Source organism: Rhinoraja longicauda, chromosome 36 (assembly GCF_053455715.1).
Source record: "Rhinoraja longicauda isolate Sanriku21f chromosome 36, sRhiLon1.1, whole genome shotgun sequence".
Lineage (NCBI taxonomy): Eukaryota > Metazoa > Chordata > Chondrichthyes > Rajiformes > Arhynchobatidae > Rhinoraja > Rhinoraja longicauda.
Genome location: NC_135988.1, coordinates 11,729,334 through 11,745,531, shown reverse-complemented (window position 1 = coordinate 11,745,531; position 16,198 = coordinate 11,729,334). Strand labels below are relative to the sequence as shown.

General features: G+C 51.6%; 1 protein-coding gene across 1 annotated transcript in view; it reads right to left on the bottom strand.

Moving 5' to 3' along the window:
- Positions 1-16,198, bottom strand: part of LOC144610285 (putative JmjC domain-containing histone demethylation protein 2C) — a 50,952-nt gene that overhangs the window by 12,982 nt on the left and 21,772 nt on the right. The window contains exons 10-15 of the mRNA XM_078428874.1: positions 15,951-16,138; positions 12,389-12,670; positions 9,501-9,675; positions 6,228-6,318; positions 4,687-4,817; positions 1,445-1,564 (exon numbers count right to left, since the gene is read on the bottom strand). Coding sequence (XP_078285000.1) covers positions 1,445-1,564; positions 4,687-4,817; positions 6,228-6,318; positions 9,501-9,675; positions 12,389-12,670; positions 15,951-16,138 — 987 coding nt within the window. The remainder of the gene's footprint in view (positions 1-1,444; positions 1,565-4,686; positions 4,818-6,227; positions 6,319-9,500; positions 9,676-12,388; positions 12,671-15,950; positions 16,139-16,198) is intronic.

Sequence of the window (16,198 nt, the reverse complement as noted above, 5' to 3'; positions counted from 1 at the left end):
CAATGCGATCATGGCTGATCACTCTCAATCACTACCCCGTTCCTGCCTTCTCCCCATACCCCCTCACTCCTCTATCCTTAAGAGCTCTATCCAGCTCTCTCTTGAAAGCATCCAAAGAACTGGCCTCCACTGCCTTCTGAGGCAGAGAATTCCACATCTTCACCACTCTCTGACTGAAAAAGTTCTTCCTCATCTCCGTTCTAAATGGCCTACCCCTTATTCTTAAACTGTGGCCCCTTGTTCTGGACTCCCCCAACATTGGGAACATGTTTCCTGCCTCTAATGTGTCCAATCCCCTAATTATCTTATATGTTTCAATAAGATCCCCCCTCATCCTTCTAAATTCCAGTGTATACAAGCATAATTGTTCCAGCCTTTTAACATACGACAGTCCCGCCATTCCGGGAATCAACCTAGTGAACCTACGCTGCACGCCCTCAATAGCAAGAATAGTTTAGTTTAGTTATATAGAGCATAGAAACAGGCCCTTTGGCCCATTGAGTCCCTGCCGACCAGCAATCACTCATAGACTAGTTCTATCCTGCATACCGGGGGCAATTTATAGAGGCCAATTAACCAACAAACCTGTACTTGTTTGGAGTGTGGGAGGAAACCGGAGCACCTGGAGAAAACCCACAAGGTCACAGGGAGAACGTGCAAACTCCGTACCAGACAGCACCCGTAGGAAGGAACTGCAGATGCTGATTTACTCCGAAGACAGACACAAAATGCTGGAGTAACTCAGCAGGTCAGGCAGCATCTCTGCAGAAAAGGAATGGGTGACGTTTCGGGTTTTTCTGAAGAAAGGTCTTGACCTAACACGTCACTTTTCTGATGAGGTGCTGCCTGATCCGCTGAGTTACTCCAGGATTTTGTGTCTATCTTCAGTACAGACCCGTGGTGAGGATCAAACCCGGGTCTCTGGCGCTGTAAGGCAGCAACTCTACTGCTGCGCCACTGTGCAGCCATTTTGTTTGACGACGGTTCAGACACTGTTGATCCACCACGTTATAAAACCAGCAACACTGCAAGTTGACTCCAAACCAATGAAGACATGGTAACGCTACAAAACATCACGGGCGGCACGGTGGCGCAGCGGTAGAGTTGCTGCCTTACAGCGCCTGACACCCGGGTTCGATCCCGACTACTGGTGCTGTCTACGCTGAGTTTGTACGTTTTCCCCGCGGGTTTTCTCCGAGATCTTTGTTTTCCTCCCACACTCCAAAAACGGACATGTTTGTACGTTAATTGGCTTGGTAAAAGTGTAAATAGTCCCCAGTGTGTGTAGCTTAGTGTTAGTGTGCGGGGATCGCTGGTCGGTGCGGACTCGGTGGGCCGAAGGGCCTGTTTCCGCACTATACCTCTAAACTAAACTAAATCACAGGATCTCAAGGACGGCAGAGTACAGTGCGGTGGAGAGAGCGACAGCGAGCTTCTGATGTACCTTTCTCCAGGGCGCTCCGGTCTTCCTTTGGTGGTTCAACATGGACCAGGATGTGAAGGGTGTCGGTCAGCTCCAGGTGGAGGCTCGTGCTACCCTTATTCCCATCGTCCAGACTCAGGCCTGCAACAAAACAACAAGGCATCCCTTGTCAAAAATAGCCTCTAAACACACACACACACAAATACTCACTCACTCACACACACACACACACAAATACTCACTCACACACATACACACACTCACACACACTCACTCACACACACTCATTCCCACTCTCTCTCACATACACTCACTCACATGCAAATGCACACTCTCACACACACGCACTCACTCACACACACAAATACTCACTCACTCTCACACACACACACTCACTCTCACACACACACACACACACAAATACTCACTCACTCACACTCACACACACTCTCACACATTCTCACACACACTCACTCCCACACACTCTCTCACATACACTCACACTCACATGCAAATGCACACATACTCTCTCACACACGCACTCTCACACACTCACTCACACAGACACACATACAAACACTCACTGTCACACACACACACACACACTCACACGCAAATGCACACTCCCACACACTCTCACTCACACGCACACGCACGCACACTCTCACACACACGCACGCACACTCTCACTCACACACACCATTGGCGGCCGCCATTGGTGGAGCGGGAGCACGTGGCCGCTGGCTGGGTGAGATCGCGTGGGGCGCGGGGCAGTGACGTCACCCTTTGTCCCTTATTTGGGAGTGAGGAAGTTGGCAACCCTACTAATACGGGACAAGGGCGGTCCCGTACGGGACAAACCAATTTACCCCAAAATACGGGATGTCCCGGCTAACACGGGACAGTTGGCAACCCTAATCAGGAGATCTGTTTTTTAGAATGGTACGAGTGATGTCGCTCAGAAGAATCCCTCTGGTCAAAGGTGCTGGGCCGAAGGCCTCTCACACAGGAGATTTCTGATCTTCACTAAGGTGGCATGACACCATTGACAGCCAAGCTTGACTGGGTCACACTCTTGCCTCAGAGACAGAAGGTGGACAACTCACTTCCAATCAAAGATACTAGAGGAACAAGATGGACCGCTCTGTTGAAATCGCCTATACTGAAGTTTAGTACGCAAAGGAGAGGAACGGCCGCCATTTTAGTAAGCAAAACCCGCCGTTCGGCTATGCCTCTCGCAGTGTAATCAGTGTTTTGGGGGAACAGTATGTGTGAAGATAGCATTAAAATGCAGAATATATCTCATCTATCAATTCACAGATTTTTGGTATTTTTCTTTTTAAATGTTTCTGCAAGTTTCTGCCGACTAAAATGGCGCCGTGACGTACTACAGTTTTTAGGGTCGAGTGGTCTATCTTGCTCCTCTAGTATCTTTGCTTCCAGTATTTAAAAAAACATTTTGGACAGGTACATGAATAGGAGAGGTTTAAGGGTGATATGGCCCAAACGCTGGCAGGTGGGAGTGGTGCAGATGGGACATTTACGTCATTGTGGGACAGTTTCCACGCTGTGTGCAAGAAGGAACTGCAGATGCTGGTTTACACATCGAAGATAGAAACAAAATGCCGGAGTAACTCAGTGGGTCAGGAAGCATCTCTGGAGAAAAGGAATGGGTAACGTTTTGGGTCGAGGTCCATCAGAATCTAGGGATAGGAGAGGTTTAGAGGGATATGGGTTACACATGGGTCAAATGTATCTCGTGTGAATGGTCATCTTGGCCGGCGTGAATGAGGTGGGATGTTGGGCCTGTTTCTGAGATCTATGACTTGTGACTCCTGTGAAATGAAGAGAAAAATCTAGGTTGGCGTGGCGTTGAGGCAATGTGGGAGATGTTGTATGCGGTGTTGAACCAAAACCTCCTGTTCTACTTCGAGCATTGCAATGGACGGCTTATGTTTCTCTTCCCGCAGATGCTGCCTGTCCCCTTGAGTATTTCCAAACTTTTTCCATTTTTATTTCAGATTTCCAGCATCTGCAGTTTTTTTTAATGTCTATATCAGGCCCATTCCACACTGAATCTCCTTAAAGGAAAACCCTCCAAACTCAGGAACCAACCCTTGCTCTGCTCCCACGGTCCTTTCTAAGACGTAAAAGTTCTCCTCCCAAACAGGGGAGCTGCAAAACCCGGGGTGGCAGGGTGGTGCAGCGGTAGAGTTGCTGCCTCACAGCGCCAGAGACCTGGGTTTGATCCTGACCACGGGTGCTGTCTGTACGGAGTTTGTACGTTCTGCCCGGCAGAACATATGCAGGAGAGAAGGTCGCTGCTGCAATAATGTGATGATCAGTGCAGGGGTCAACAGAGGCAAGGCTCTGACAATGGACAGGCCCTTTACAGTTGTAGGTAGGGTTGCCAACTTTCTCACTCCCGAACAAGGGACAAAAGGTGACGTCACTGCCCCGTGCCCCACGTGACCTCGCCCAGCCAGTAGCCACGTGCTCCCACTCCACCAACGGTGGCCGCCCAGGCAGAGAGGCGGGTTGCTACGCAACCTCCATTAGGAGACACGCGGGCCTACACTGCTCGGGCCTAAACTGTCCGGGCCTATAGCAGCCCCCGGGCCTACAGTGTCCGGGCCTACACTGTCTGTGCCTACAGCAGCCCCCGGGCCTACAGAGTCCGGGCCTACACTGTCTGGGCCTACAGCAGCCCCCGGGCCTACAGTGTCCAGGCCTACAACAGCCCCCGGGCCTACAGCCCCCGGGCCTACAGTGTCCGGGCCTACACTGTCTAGGCCTACAGCAGCCCCCGGGCCTACACTGTCTGGGCCTACAGCAGCCCCCGGGCCTACAGAGTCTGGGCCTACACTGTCCGGACCCACAATGTCCGGGCCTACACTGTCTGGGCCTACACTGTCCGGGCCTACACTGTCCGGGCCTACAGCAGTCCCCGGGCCTAGTGTCCGGGCCTACACTGTCCTACACTGTCCGGGCCTACAGCAGCCTCCGGGCCTAGTGTCCGGGCCTACACTGTCTGGGCCTACAGCAGCCCCCGGGCCTACAGTGTCCGGGCCTACACTGTCTGGGCCTACAGCAGCCCCCGGGCCTACAGTGTCCGGGCCTACACTGTCTGGGCCTACAGCGACCCCCGGGCCTAATACGGGACAAGGGCAGTCCAATTTAGGACAAACCAATTTAGGCCAATATACGGGACGTCCCGGCTAATACGGGACAGTTGGCAACCTTAATTATAGGTCACTGCTCACCATACACACTGCACACTCTCAGCTCCAGCTGCGACTTTGCCGTCTCCTCTGGGAACCGGGAGACAAGGTTCAGTTTTCCGTCGTTCCTGGTGTACTCCGGTAACGGCAAGTGTCTGTGCAGCTCTTCGAACCTGCAAACAGGAACAGCTGTCAGATCGAAACATGCCGGTGAGGCCACCTTTAGGGTATTGTGTTCAGTTCTGGGCACCGTGCTATAAGAAAGAAGCTGCCAAGCTGGAAATGGTACAGAGAAGATTTACGAGGATCCTGCCTGGACTCGAGGGCCTGAGCTACAGGAAGAGGTCGGGCAGGCTAGGACTTCATTCCTTGGAGTGCAGGAGGATGAGGGGTGATCTTATAGAGGTGTACAAAATCACGAGAGGAACAGATCGGGTAAACGCATAGAGTCTCGTGCCCAGAGTAGGGGAATAGAGAAGACATAGGTTTATGGTGAGAGGGGGGAAAGATTTAATAGGAACCCGAGAGGCAACTTTTTTTTTATAAGCGCAAAGGGTGGTGGGTGCATGGAACAAGCTGCCGGAGGAGGTAGTTGAGGCAGGGACTATCACAATGTTTAAGAAGTGTTTAGATAGGCACATGTTGGGAGAGGTTTTAGCGGGATATGGGTCAAACGCAGACAGGTGGGACTAGTGTAGATACGGCGTGCTGGTCAGCAAGAATTGCTCTCACGCCCTTGATGGGCCGAAGGTTCCTGCATCCTCTATGTGGCTCTGAAAGTCAACAACTATCAACGCAGACCTTTACACGCCAAGCAATCCTAGTAAGACATATCCTTCAATCAGGGCTGTCAGGGGTTATGGGGAGAAGGCAGGAGAATGGTGTAGGAATGCACTGGAGATGCTGGTTTAAACTGAAGATAGAAGCAAAAAGCTGGAGTAACTCAGCGGGACAGGCAGCATCTCTGGGGAGAAGGAATGGGTGACGTTTTGGGTCGGGTCTGAAGAAGGGTCTCAACCCGAAACGTCACCCATTCCTTCTCTCCAGAGATGCTGCCTGTCCCGCTGAGTTACTCCAGCATTTTGTGTCTATCTTAGTCAGGTGAATGGGGTTGGGGGAGGGAGATAGATCAGCCATGATTGAATGGCGGAGTAGACTCGACGGGCCGAATGGCCTAATTCTGCTCCTATCACTTAGAAACAGAAACATAGAAAATAGGTGCAGGAGGAGGCTACTTGGCCCTTCGAGCCAGCACCGCCATTCATTGTGATTATGGCAGATCATCTACAATCAGTATCTGTGCCTGCCTTCTCCCCATATCCCTTGATTCCACTAGCTCCGAGGCTTACGAACATTCCTCTTGTATCCTTATCTATATTATTATTAAATGCTTAGAAGAAGAATGATATTCTTCTGAACTACCCACGACAGTGATTGGAATGCACAGGGCACTCCAGGTAAAAAAGAAATAATTGTTTAGCTGTCTTCATCTTGTGGTTTCCACCTTCTGGATAACACGGCCTTTACATTTATAGATTAGATATTTCCTTTCCATTCTGTCAGTAAAACCACTTGCCACTTACTGTGCAGGCATCTGTTCGCTGAACTCTTTCTCTGAAGCACAGTAATCTAACCGCAGGATCTTCGAGCTTCTACCCTTGAGCCTGTGGCAGTCTGTGGGAGAAAGACAGAGGCTTCATCAATCACCGCCTGACAGCAGGACAGGCAGCAATCCACCTCGCTGTAGCGCCAGCAACAGCTTATTAACACCCGGCCACAAACTCTCAGGGAATTTACTGGAGCACGACGCTGGGATCTGATCGGGGAGGCTCAGGAAAATGCTGGAGGTAGACACAAAGGGCGCAGCAGTAGAGTTGCAGCCTTGCAGCGCTGGAGACCCGGGTTCGATCCCGACCACGTACGGAGTTTGTACGTTCTCCCCTTGACCTGAGTGGGTTTTCTCCGAGATCTTCGGTTTCCTCCCACACTCCAAAGACGTACAGGTTTGTAGGTTAAACTTTAGATAGTTCCTCTGTCCCTCTCTTCCCCTCCTCCTTCCCAGATCTCCCTCTATCTTCCTGTCTCCACATATATCCTTCCTTTGTCCCGCCCCCCCTGACATCAGTCTGAAGAAGGGTCTCGACCCGAAACGTCACCCATTCCTTCTCTCCCGAGATGCTGCCCGACCTGCTGAGTTACTCCAACACTTTGTGAATAAATACCAGGTTTGTAGGTTAATTGGCTTGGGTTTGTATACTTGGTATAAGTATAAATTGTCCCTAGTGTGTGTAGGATAGTGTTAATGTGTGGGGATCGCTGGTCGGCGCGGACTCGGTGGGCCGAAGGGCCTGTTTCCACGCTGTATCTCTAAACTAAACAAAACGCTGGAGTAACTCAGCGGGACAGGCAGCGTCTCTGGAGAGAAGGAACGAGCAACGTTTTTGGTCGAGACCCTTCTTCAAACTGAAAGCCGAGGGGAGAGGGGAACGAGAGATATAGACGGTGAGAGAAAGAGACAGAAAGAAATGAAAGATGTACGAAAAAGTAACCATGATCAAGGAAGCAGTCCATTGTTGGCTGTGGGCTAGGTGAAAACAAGTTGTACAAACAACGAAACTCACTGGGACGACAGCGAAACTAGGACATCGACTAGGGTGGGGGGTGGGACAGAGAGACTGGGGAAGCAAGGGTTACTTGAAGTTGGAGAAGTCAATGTTCATACCGCTGGGGTGTCAGCTGCCCAAGCGAAATATGAGGTGCTGTTCCTCCAATTTGCACTGGGCCTCACTCTGACAATGGAGGAGGCCCAGGACAGAAAGGTCAGCGTGGGATTGGGAGGGGTAGTTAAAGTGTTTGGCAACCGGGAGATCAGGTAGGCCCAGGCGGACTGAGCGAAGGTGTTCAGCGAAACCATCGCCCAGTCTACGTTTGGTCTCGCCGAAAATGCTGGAGCTGTTTGGCAGATCGCTGTAGTGGGCCGAGGAATATATATTTTTTCACGACAGTGACTTTTCATCAGTGACTCCAACATTTTCTGACCTTACTCCACAGTTTCAACATCTGCTGCATTTACCTTTTGCGTTAAAAAAGGCGCAGGGGTGAGAATTAGTCATGAATTTAACAGAGGGTTACAGCTTCAGAGAGTTTGTACAGATGAGATATCCATGAGTGGGTCTGTGCATTGAATAATGGACTGAGTGTACCTATCTATCTATGACCAGGCAATTTATATCGGTGCATCTTAGTTTTCATTTTACTTTCAGAGGCACGACATGGAAACGGGCCTTTACCGCCGAGTCTACGCCGACCCTGCTGATCACCCGCTCGTTCAACATTATCCCATTTTTGCATCGGCTCCCGACATGCTAGAAACAATTTAGAGGCCGATTAACCTGGTGGCGCAGCGGTAGAGTTGCTGCCTTACAGCGCCAGAGGCCCGGGTTCGATCCTGACTACGGCTGCTTGTCTGCATGGAGTTTGTACGTTCTCCCCGTGGCCTGCGTGGGTTTAATGACCCAAACAGTTTTTCCAGGTGAGACAGAGGTTCACCTGCACCTCCTCCAACCTCATCTATTGCATCCGCTGCTCTAGATGTCAACTTCTCTACATCGGCGAAACCAAACGCAGGCTCGGCGATCGTTTCGCTCAACACCATCGCTCAGTCTGCCTTAACCAACCTGATCTCCCGGTGGCTGAGCACTTCAACTCCCCCTCTCACTCCCAGTCTGACCTTTCTGTCATGGGCCTCCTCATAGTGAGGCCCACCGGAAATTGGAGGAACAGCACCTCATATTTCGTTTGGGCAGTTTGCAGCCCAGCGGTATGAACATCGACTTCTCCAACTTTAGATAGTTCCTCTGTCCCTCCCTTCCCCTCCCCCTTCCCAGATCTCCCTCTATCTTCCTGTCTCCACCTATATCCTTCCTTTGTCCCGCCCCCCCTGACATCAGTCTGAAGAAGGATCTCAACCCGAAATGTCGCCCATCCCTTCTCTGCCAAGATGCTGCTCGACCTACTGAGTTACTCCAGCATCGTATGGGAGGCGCATTCCCAATCTCGTTGTACCCCTGGGTACAATGACAATAAAGATATATTGTATTGTATTGTATTGTATTGTATAAATACCTTAGGTTTTCTCCAAGACCAGTTTGGAGATCCCACACTCCAAAGACGTACAGGTTTCCAGATTAAGTGTTTAAGTTATATATAAAAATATAAAATTGCCCCTAGTGTGTGTTGGGTGGTGTTAATGTGCGGGGATCTCCGGTCGGCCCAGACTCGGTGGCCGAAGGGCCTGTTTCTGCGCTGTATCTTGAAACTAAACCAAAGTAAGCTAAACCTACAAAAACGCGCACGTCGTTGTGATGTGGGAGGGCGGCACGGTAGCGCAGCGGTAGAGTTGCTGCTTTACAGCGAATGCAGCGCCGGAGACTCAGGTTCGATCCTGACTACGGGTGCTGTACTGTAAGGAGTTTGTACGTTCTCCCCGTGACCTGCGTGGGTTTTCTCCGAGATCTTCGGTTTCCTCCCACACTCCAAAGACGTACAGGTATGTAGGTTAATTGGCTGGGTAAATGTAAAAATTGTCCCTAGTGGGTGTAGGATAGTGTTAATGTACGGGGATCGCTGGGCGGCACGGACTTGGAGGGCCGAAAAGGCCTGTTTCCGGCTGTATATACATGATATGATATGATATGAAACCGGAGCACCCGGAGGAAATCCACGGGAGAACGTGCAGACTCCACGCGGTTAGCACCCGAGGCGAGGATCGAACCGTGGTCTCAGGCACCGTGAGTTCTACTGTACCACCTCGTGTAGTTCGGAACTAAACGCGACGGTGACGCTGAGCTACTCACTGGAGTTGTTGGCCTTGAATCCCTCCCAGAACTCCTTGCTCCTGGCTCTGGTAAGCACCGACTGGTCCCTGCAATTGACCAAGCTCACACTCTGCTCCCCCAGGTCCTGCCGCAAGCACTCCGGGCCCCAGGAGTTACTGTCTGTCGCCACCAGCACCCCAGACACCAGCACCGGCTACAGAATAAAAAACACACAGCAGTCAGCGCACCGCCAAAACCGTACGAGACGACCGCACTCTATTCATCCCAGGAGGGCAATTAATCAGCCAACTGTTATAAAAAACACAAGGCGCACCAAACGTGAAATTAAAGTGAGGAGTGGAAAGGATTGGGGATGTGCATGGATTGGGAAGGGCAGTCTACCCCACGACAGAAGAGGGAGGAGTTGTACAGTTTGATAGCCACAGGGAAGGAGGATCTCCTGTGGCGTTCTGTGCTGCATCTTGGTGGGACCAGTCTGTTGCTGAAGGTGCTCCTCAGGTTGACCAGTGTGTCATGGAGGGGGGTGAGCCGTATTGTCCAGGATGCTCCGCAGTTTGAGGAGCATCCTCCCCTCCAAGACCACCTCCCCCATGAATGGACCACCGACCCCCAGGATGGAGCCGGCCTTCCTGAAGAGCTTCCTGAGGAACATAACTCTCCTCAGCTGCGAGGCGATCAGGTCCCTCCCCCTTCCTCAACGCAGGAGGGGATGCGAGGCCGAGTGCAACGGTACAATATTGTCACATGTACCGAGCTACAGTGCAATTCGGAAGGTAGACACAAAACGCTGGAGTAACTCAGCGGGAAAGGCAGCATCTCTGGAGAGAAGGAATGGGTGACGTTCCTGGTCGAGACCCTCCTTCAGTCTCGACCCAAAACGTCACCCTTTCCTTCTCTCCAGAGACGCTGCCTGTCCCGCTGAGTTACTCCAGCATTTTGTGTCTATCTTCGGTGTAAACCATCATCTGCAGTTCCTTCCTACACATACAGCGGTATTTGTTTTTGTATACAGTTCAGTACAAGTATCGCTGTACATAAGCACTCAGATAAATCTTAGATAAGTACCTCAGGTGCAGTACAAGTACTACACTGAGACATCAGTTACTGGCGCCATTCTCGAGTCCCAGGTGTTGTGAGTGCAAGGTTCTTGACCTGACCATGAAGGCCCCGTTGTTATGGCGACGATGCGGGGTCGGCCAAGCCGAGCGTAGCCATATTGGGACAAAGAATGGATCGACTGGGCTTATATTCACTGGAATTTAGGAGGATGAGAGGGGATCTTATAGAAACAACATGTAATTATTAAAGGATTGGACAGGCTAGATGCAGGAAAAATGTTCCCCATGTTGGGGGAGTCCAGAACCAGGGGTCACGGTTTAAGAATAAGGGGTAGGCCATTTAGAACTGAGATGAGGAAAAACTTTTTCACTCAGAGAGTTGTGAATCTGTGGAATTCTCTGCCACTGAAGGCAGTGGAGGCCAATTCACTGGATGTTTTCAGGAGAGAGTTAGATATAGCTCTGCGGGCTAACGGAATCTAGGGATTTGGGGAGAAAGTAGGAACGGGGTACTGATTCTGGATGATCAGTCATGATCATATTGAGTGGCGGTGCTGGCTCGAAGGGCTGAATGGCCTACTCCTGCACCTATTTTCTATGTTTCTATGACATCGGGAAACTTGGTCCTGAGTCTGCCCCTGAGCGTGGCCACGATGGGCATTCTCGGCAAGCTGTCAGGGGTCGGGCGAAGCCGGCTGACTGTGGCCTTCCGAGGTTCTGACCCTGCCAGGGTGTGCTTGGAAAGGGAGCGTGAGTAGCGCCTGGGGGAAACCCACACGGTTACAGGATGTCTTCCAGGACCGCTGACCAGTGCAGGCTCCTCACCACGGGGGGCTTGGATGGAGCGGATGCGGGGAGGATGTTTCCACTAGTGGGAGAGTCTAGGACCAGAGGGCACAGCCTTAGAATAAAAGAACGTACCTGTACAATGGTAAACATAGAAACATAGAAAATAGGTGCAGGAGTAGGCCATTCGGCCCTTCGAGCCTGCACCGCCATTCAATATGATCATGGCTGATCATCCAGCTCAGTAACCTGTACCTGCCTTCTCTCCATACCCCCTGATCCCTTTAGCCACAAGGGCCACGTCTAACTCCCTCTCCTAAATATAGCCAATGAACTGACCTCAACTACCTTCTGCGGCAGAGAATTCCACAGACTCACCACTCTCTGTGTGAAGAAATGTTTTCTCATCTCGGTCCTAAAAGACTTCCCCCTTATCCTTAAGCTGTGACCCCTGGTTCTGGACTTCCCCAACATCGGGAACAATCTTCCCGCATCTAGCCTCTCCAACCCCTTAAGAATTTTATATGTTTCAATAAGATCCCCCTTCAGTCTTCTAAATTCCAGCGAGTATAAGCCTAGTCTATCCAGTCTTTCTTCATATGAAAGTCCTGCCATCCCAGGGATCAATCTTCCAGGACTACTGACCACTGCAGGCTCCTCACCACAGGGGCTTGGATAGAGCGGATGCGGGGAGGATGTTTCCACTAGTGGGAGAGTCTAGGACCAGAGGGCACAGCCTCAGAATAAAAGGACGTACCTGTACAATGGTAAATGAGATGAGGAAGAATTTCTTTAGCCAGAGGGTGGTGCTTCTGAGGAATTCATTGCCACAGACAGTGGTGGAGGTGTAGTTTTAAAAGCAGAGACTGGCACGTTCTTGATTAAGGGTGCCAAAGGTTACAGGGAGAAGGCAGGAGAATGGGGTTGAGAGGGAAAGATAGATCAGCCACGATCGTATAGTCTTTCCGCTGACTGGATAGCACGCACGCAACAAAAGACTTTTCACTGTACCTCGGTGCGCGTGACAATAAACTAAACAGGTTAAATTGAGGCATTTCTCACCAGCCCTTTAATCCAGTATTCCCGGAAGAATCTCCAGTTGTTCTCGTTGCTTGGGTCTTGTATCCATGGGAAACAGCCCTTGGAGAGCCAGGAGCAATGAAGAGTGGAGTTGAGTTCTTCGCTTTGCACGGGGAAGGGGTTAGACTCTCTCTCCGGAGACGGTCTCTCCAGCTGAACCTCCGGTCGCTGCCTCGGTGGCTTGGTGAGCGGAATCTTCTTCTCCACCACTGAAGCGATGATGTTGTCCAGGATGCTCGGCATGCTCCGCGACGCCATGCTGCACTGTGGTGTCAGAAAGAGCAGACTCACTTTAGAACCTTTCAGAACGAGGATGTTGCCAGGACCACCAGGTGGCGCCAGCAATGGCTGCCTCCCCGACAGTCTGTCTGTCCCCTTCTTTCTTTTGTTGTTTGTTTCTGTGAGTTAAGTGTGTGTTTTTAGTGTTTTTTAGCTTGTTTTGTGTGGGGGGTGGGGCGGGGGGAGTTGGGGGAAACTTTTTCTCATCTCTTACCTCGACGGAATGCGATTTTTTTTTCCATATCGTATCTCCGTCCGCACTGAGTCCTAACATCGGGGAGTTAGCGGCCTTTGCTGGGGACCGATTTCGAGAGTTGCACGGTAGGAGTCTACCGACTTACCATCGCCGAGCTCGCGATCCCTTTGCCAGGGATCGACCTCTGAGCTCCACCGCGGGAGTCTGTGGGACTTTAACATCGCAGAGCACGGGGTCTCTGGTCAGAGACCGACATCGAAAACACCAAGCCGCGTGAGCTCCGACCGCCCCGACTTCGGATGGTTCTACTGCCCCGACCGCGGGAGAATACAAGAGAAAGACAATTGGACTTTATTGCCTTCCATCACAGTGAGGGACAATAGACAATAAGTGTAGGAGGAGGCCATTCGGCCCTTCAAGCCAGCACCACCATTCAATGTGATCATGGCTGGTCATTCTCAATCAGTACCCCGTTCCTGCCTTCTCCCCATACCCCCTGACTCCGCTATCCTTAAGAGCTCTATCTAGCTCTCTCTTGAATGCATTCAGAGAACTGGCCTCCACTGCCTTCTGAGGCAGAGAATTCCACAGATTCACAACTCTCTGACTGAAAAAGTTTTTCCTCATCTCCGTTCTAAATGGCCTACCCCTTATTCTTAAACTGTGGCCCCTGGTTCTGGACTCCCCCAACATTGGGAACATGTTTCCTGCCTCTAACGTGTCCAACCCATTAATAATCTTATACGTTTCGATAAGATCCCCTCTCATTCTTCTAAATTCCAGTGTATACAAGCCTAGTCGCTCCAGTCTTTCAACATTTCAGGGAATCCGCTGTGCTGGATGTTTCTGTTAACTTCTATGTGGTTGTGTGTCTTGTTGCTTTTTTTTAGTATGGCTGTATGGTAATTCGAATTTCACTGTACCTTAAAATGGTACATGTGACAATAAACTGACCCTGAAACCTTGAGCTACAGGGAAAGATTGAGTCGACTGGGGCTCTGTTCCTTGGAGCGCAGGAGGATGAGGGGTGATCTTATAGAGGTGTACAAAATCATGAGAGGAATAGATCAGGTAGACGCACAGAATCGCCCAGAGTAGGGGAATCGAGGACAAGAGGGCGTAGGTTTAAGGTGAAGGGGAAAACTTTTAATAGGAATTCGATGGGTACCATTTTTCACACAAATGGCAATGGGTGTATGGAACAAGCTGCCAGAGGAGGTAGTTGAGGCAGGGACTATCCCATCGTTTAATAAACAGTTAAGACAGGTACATGGATAGGACAGGTTTGGAGGGATATGGACCAAACGCGGGTACGTGGGACTAGTGTAGTTGGCCGGTGTGGGCAAGTTGGGCCGAAGGGCCTGATTTCATGCTGTATCACTCTATGACTATAACCTCGTGCATTGAACAGCTGCACGACCTGTTTGCAACACGGCCGAGGTACGGCCAACCTTGCTGGACATCCTCTCCACGGACGCTCTGACCAAGCTTTTCACTGTTTGTTAAGTTTCCATGAGGTCCCCCCTCACCCTTCTAAACTCCGGCGAGGACATAGTTTGCAACCCAGGTAGCTGGTTGGGATGTTTGGGATTCAACATTCATGCTCCTGTGCTGTGGGATGAGACTGACCAGGCAGTGGTACTGACCACGCACCTGATCCCTCATGAACTCCCCAGATGGTCAGCCTGAGGAAGACCCATTCTACGCCCACAGTTAGGGCGGCACAATTGACAATAGGTGCAGGAGGAGGCCATTCGGCCCTTCCAGCCAGCACCGCCATTCACCGTGATCATGGCTGATCATTCTCAATCAGTACCCCGTTCCTGCCTTCTCCCCATACCCCCTGACTCCGCTATCATTAAGAGCTCTATCTAACTCTCTCTTGAATGCATCCAGGGAATTAGCCTCCACTGCCTTCTGAGGCAGAGAATTCCACAGATTCACAACTCTCTGAGTGAAAAAGTTTTTCCACATCTCCGTTCTAAATGGCCTACCCCTTATTCTTAAACTGTGGCCCCTTGTTCTGGACTCCCCCAACATCGGGAACATGTTTCCTGCCTCTAACGTGTCCAACCCCTTAATAATCTTATATGTTTCAATAGGATCCCCTCTCATCCTTCTAAATTCCAGTGTAATACAAGGCCAGTCGCTCCAGTCTTTCAACGTACAACAGTCCCGCCATTCCGGGAGTTATCCTCGTGAACCTACGCTGCATGCCCTCAGTAGTAATATAGGTGCTATCTTACAGCGCCGGGCTCGATCCTGACCACGGGTGCTCGTCTGCGCAGAGTTTGTACGCCCCCCCCCCCCCCCCGTGGGATTTCTCCGAGATTTTCGGTTTCCTCCCACACTCCAAAGACGTACAGGTTTGTAGGTTCATTGGCTCTGTGAGGATGTATGAATGTAAAATTGTCCCCCAGTTGGGGCTGGGTAGTGTTGGTGCCGCCCAGTGCGTGCTGGGTAGTGTTGGTGCCGCCCAGTGGGTGTTGGGTAGTGTTGGTGCCGCCCAGTGCGTGCTGGGTAGTGTTGGTGCCCCCAGTGGGTGCTGGGTAGTGTTGGTGCCCCCCCCGGTGCGTGCTGGGTAGTGTTGGTGCCCCCCAGTGCGTGCTGGGTAGTGTTGATGCCGCCCAGTGGGTGCTGGGTAGTGTTGGTGCGCCCCAGTGCGTGCTGGGTAGTGTTGATGCTGCCCAGTGGGTGCTGGGTAGTGTTGGTGCCCCCCCAGTGCGTGCTGGGTAGTGTTGGTGCCGCCCAGTGGGTGCTGGGTAGTGTTGGTGCTGCCCAGTGCGTGCTGGGTAGTGTTGGTGCCCCCCAGTGGGTGCTGGATAATGTTGGTGCCCTCCCAGTGGGTGCTGGGTAATGTTGGTGTCCCCCAGTGCGTGCTGGGTAGTGTTGGTGCCGCCCAGTGGCTGCTGGGTAGTGTTGGTGCCCCCCAGTGCGTGCTGGGTAGTGTTGGTGCCGCCCAGTGCGTGCTGGGTAGTGTTGGTGCCGCGGGGACCGCCGGTCGGCGCGGACGCAGTGGCGAAGGGCCCGTCTCCGCGCTGCGTCTCTAGAGTAAAGGCCCGTGCTTACGCTGTTCAGTGTTGTGTAGACTGGAGCGAAGGCGATGCCAGCGTCCGTGGATCCCAGGCGTAGTTTCCCCGCCGTGGTGGTGAGCAGGTCGCACAGGGTTGAGCAGTGCTCAGTCGTCCTAGACTCCTGGTCCACGGGGCTTCTGGACGACCTGCTACTGGGTCTGTGACACAGAACATCTGCTGCCTCTGCCGAGAACAGTGATCCAATCAACTGAGCTCCCAGCAACATTTTGTAAAATATCCACC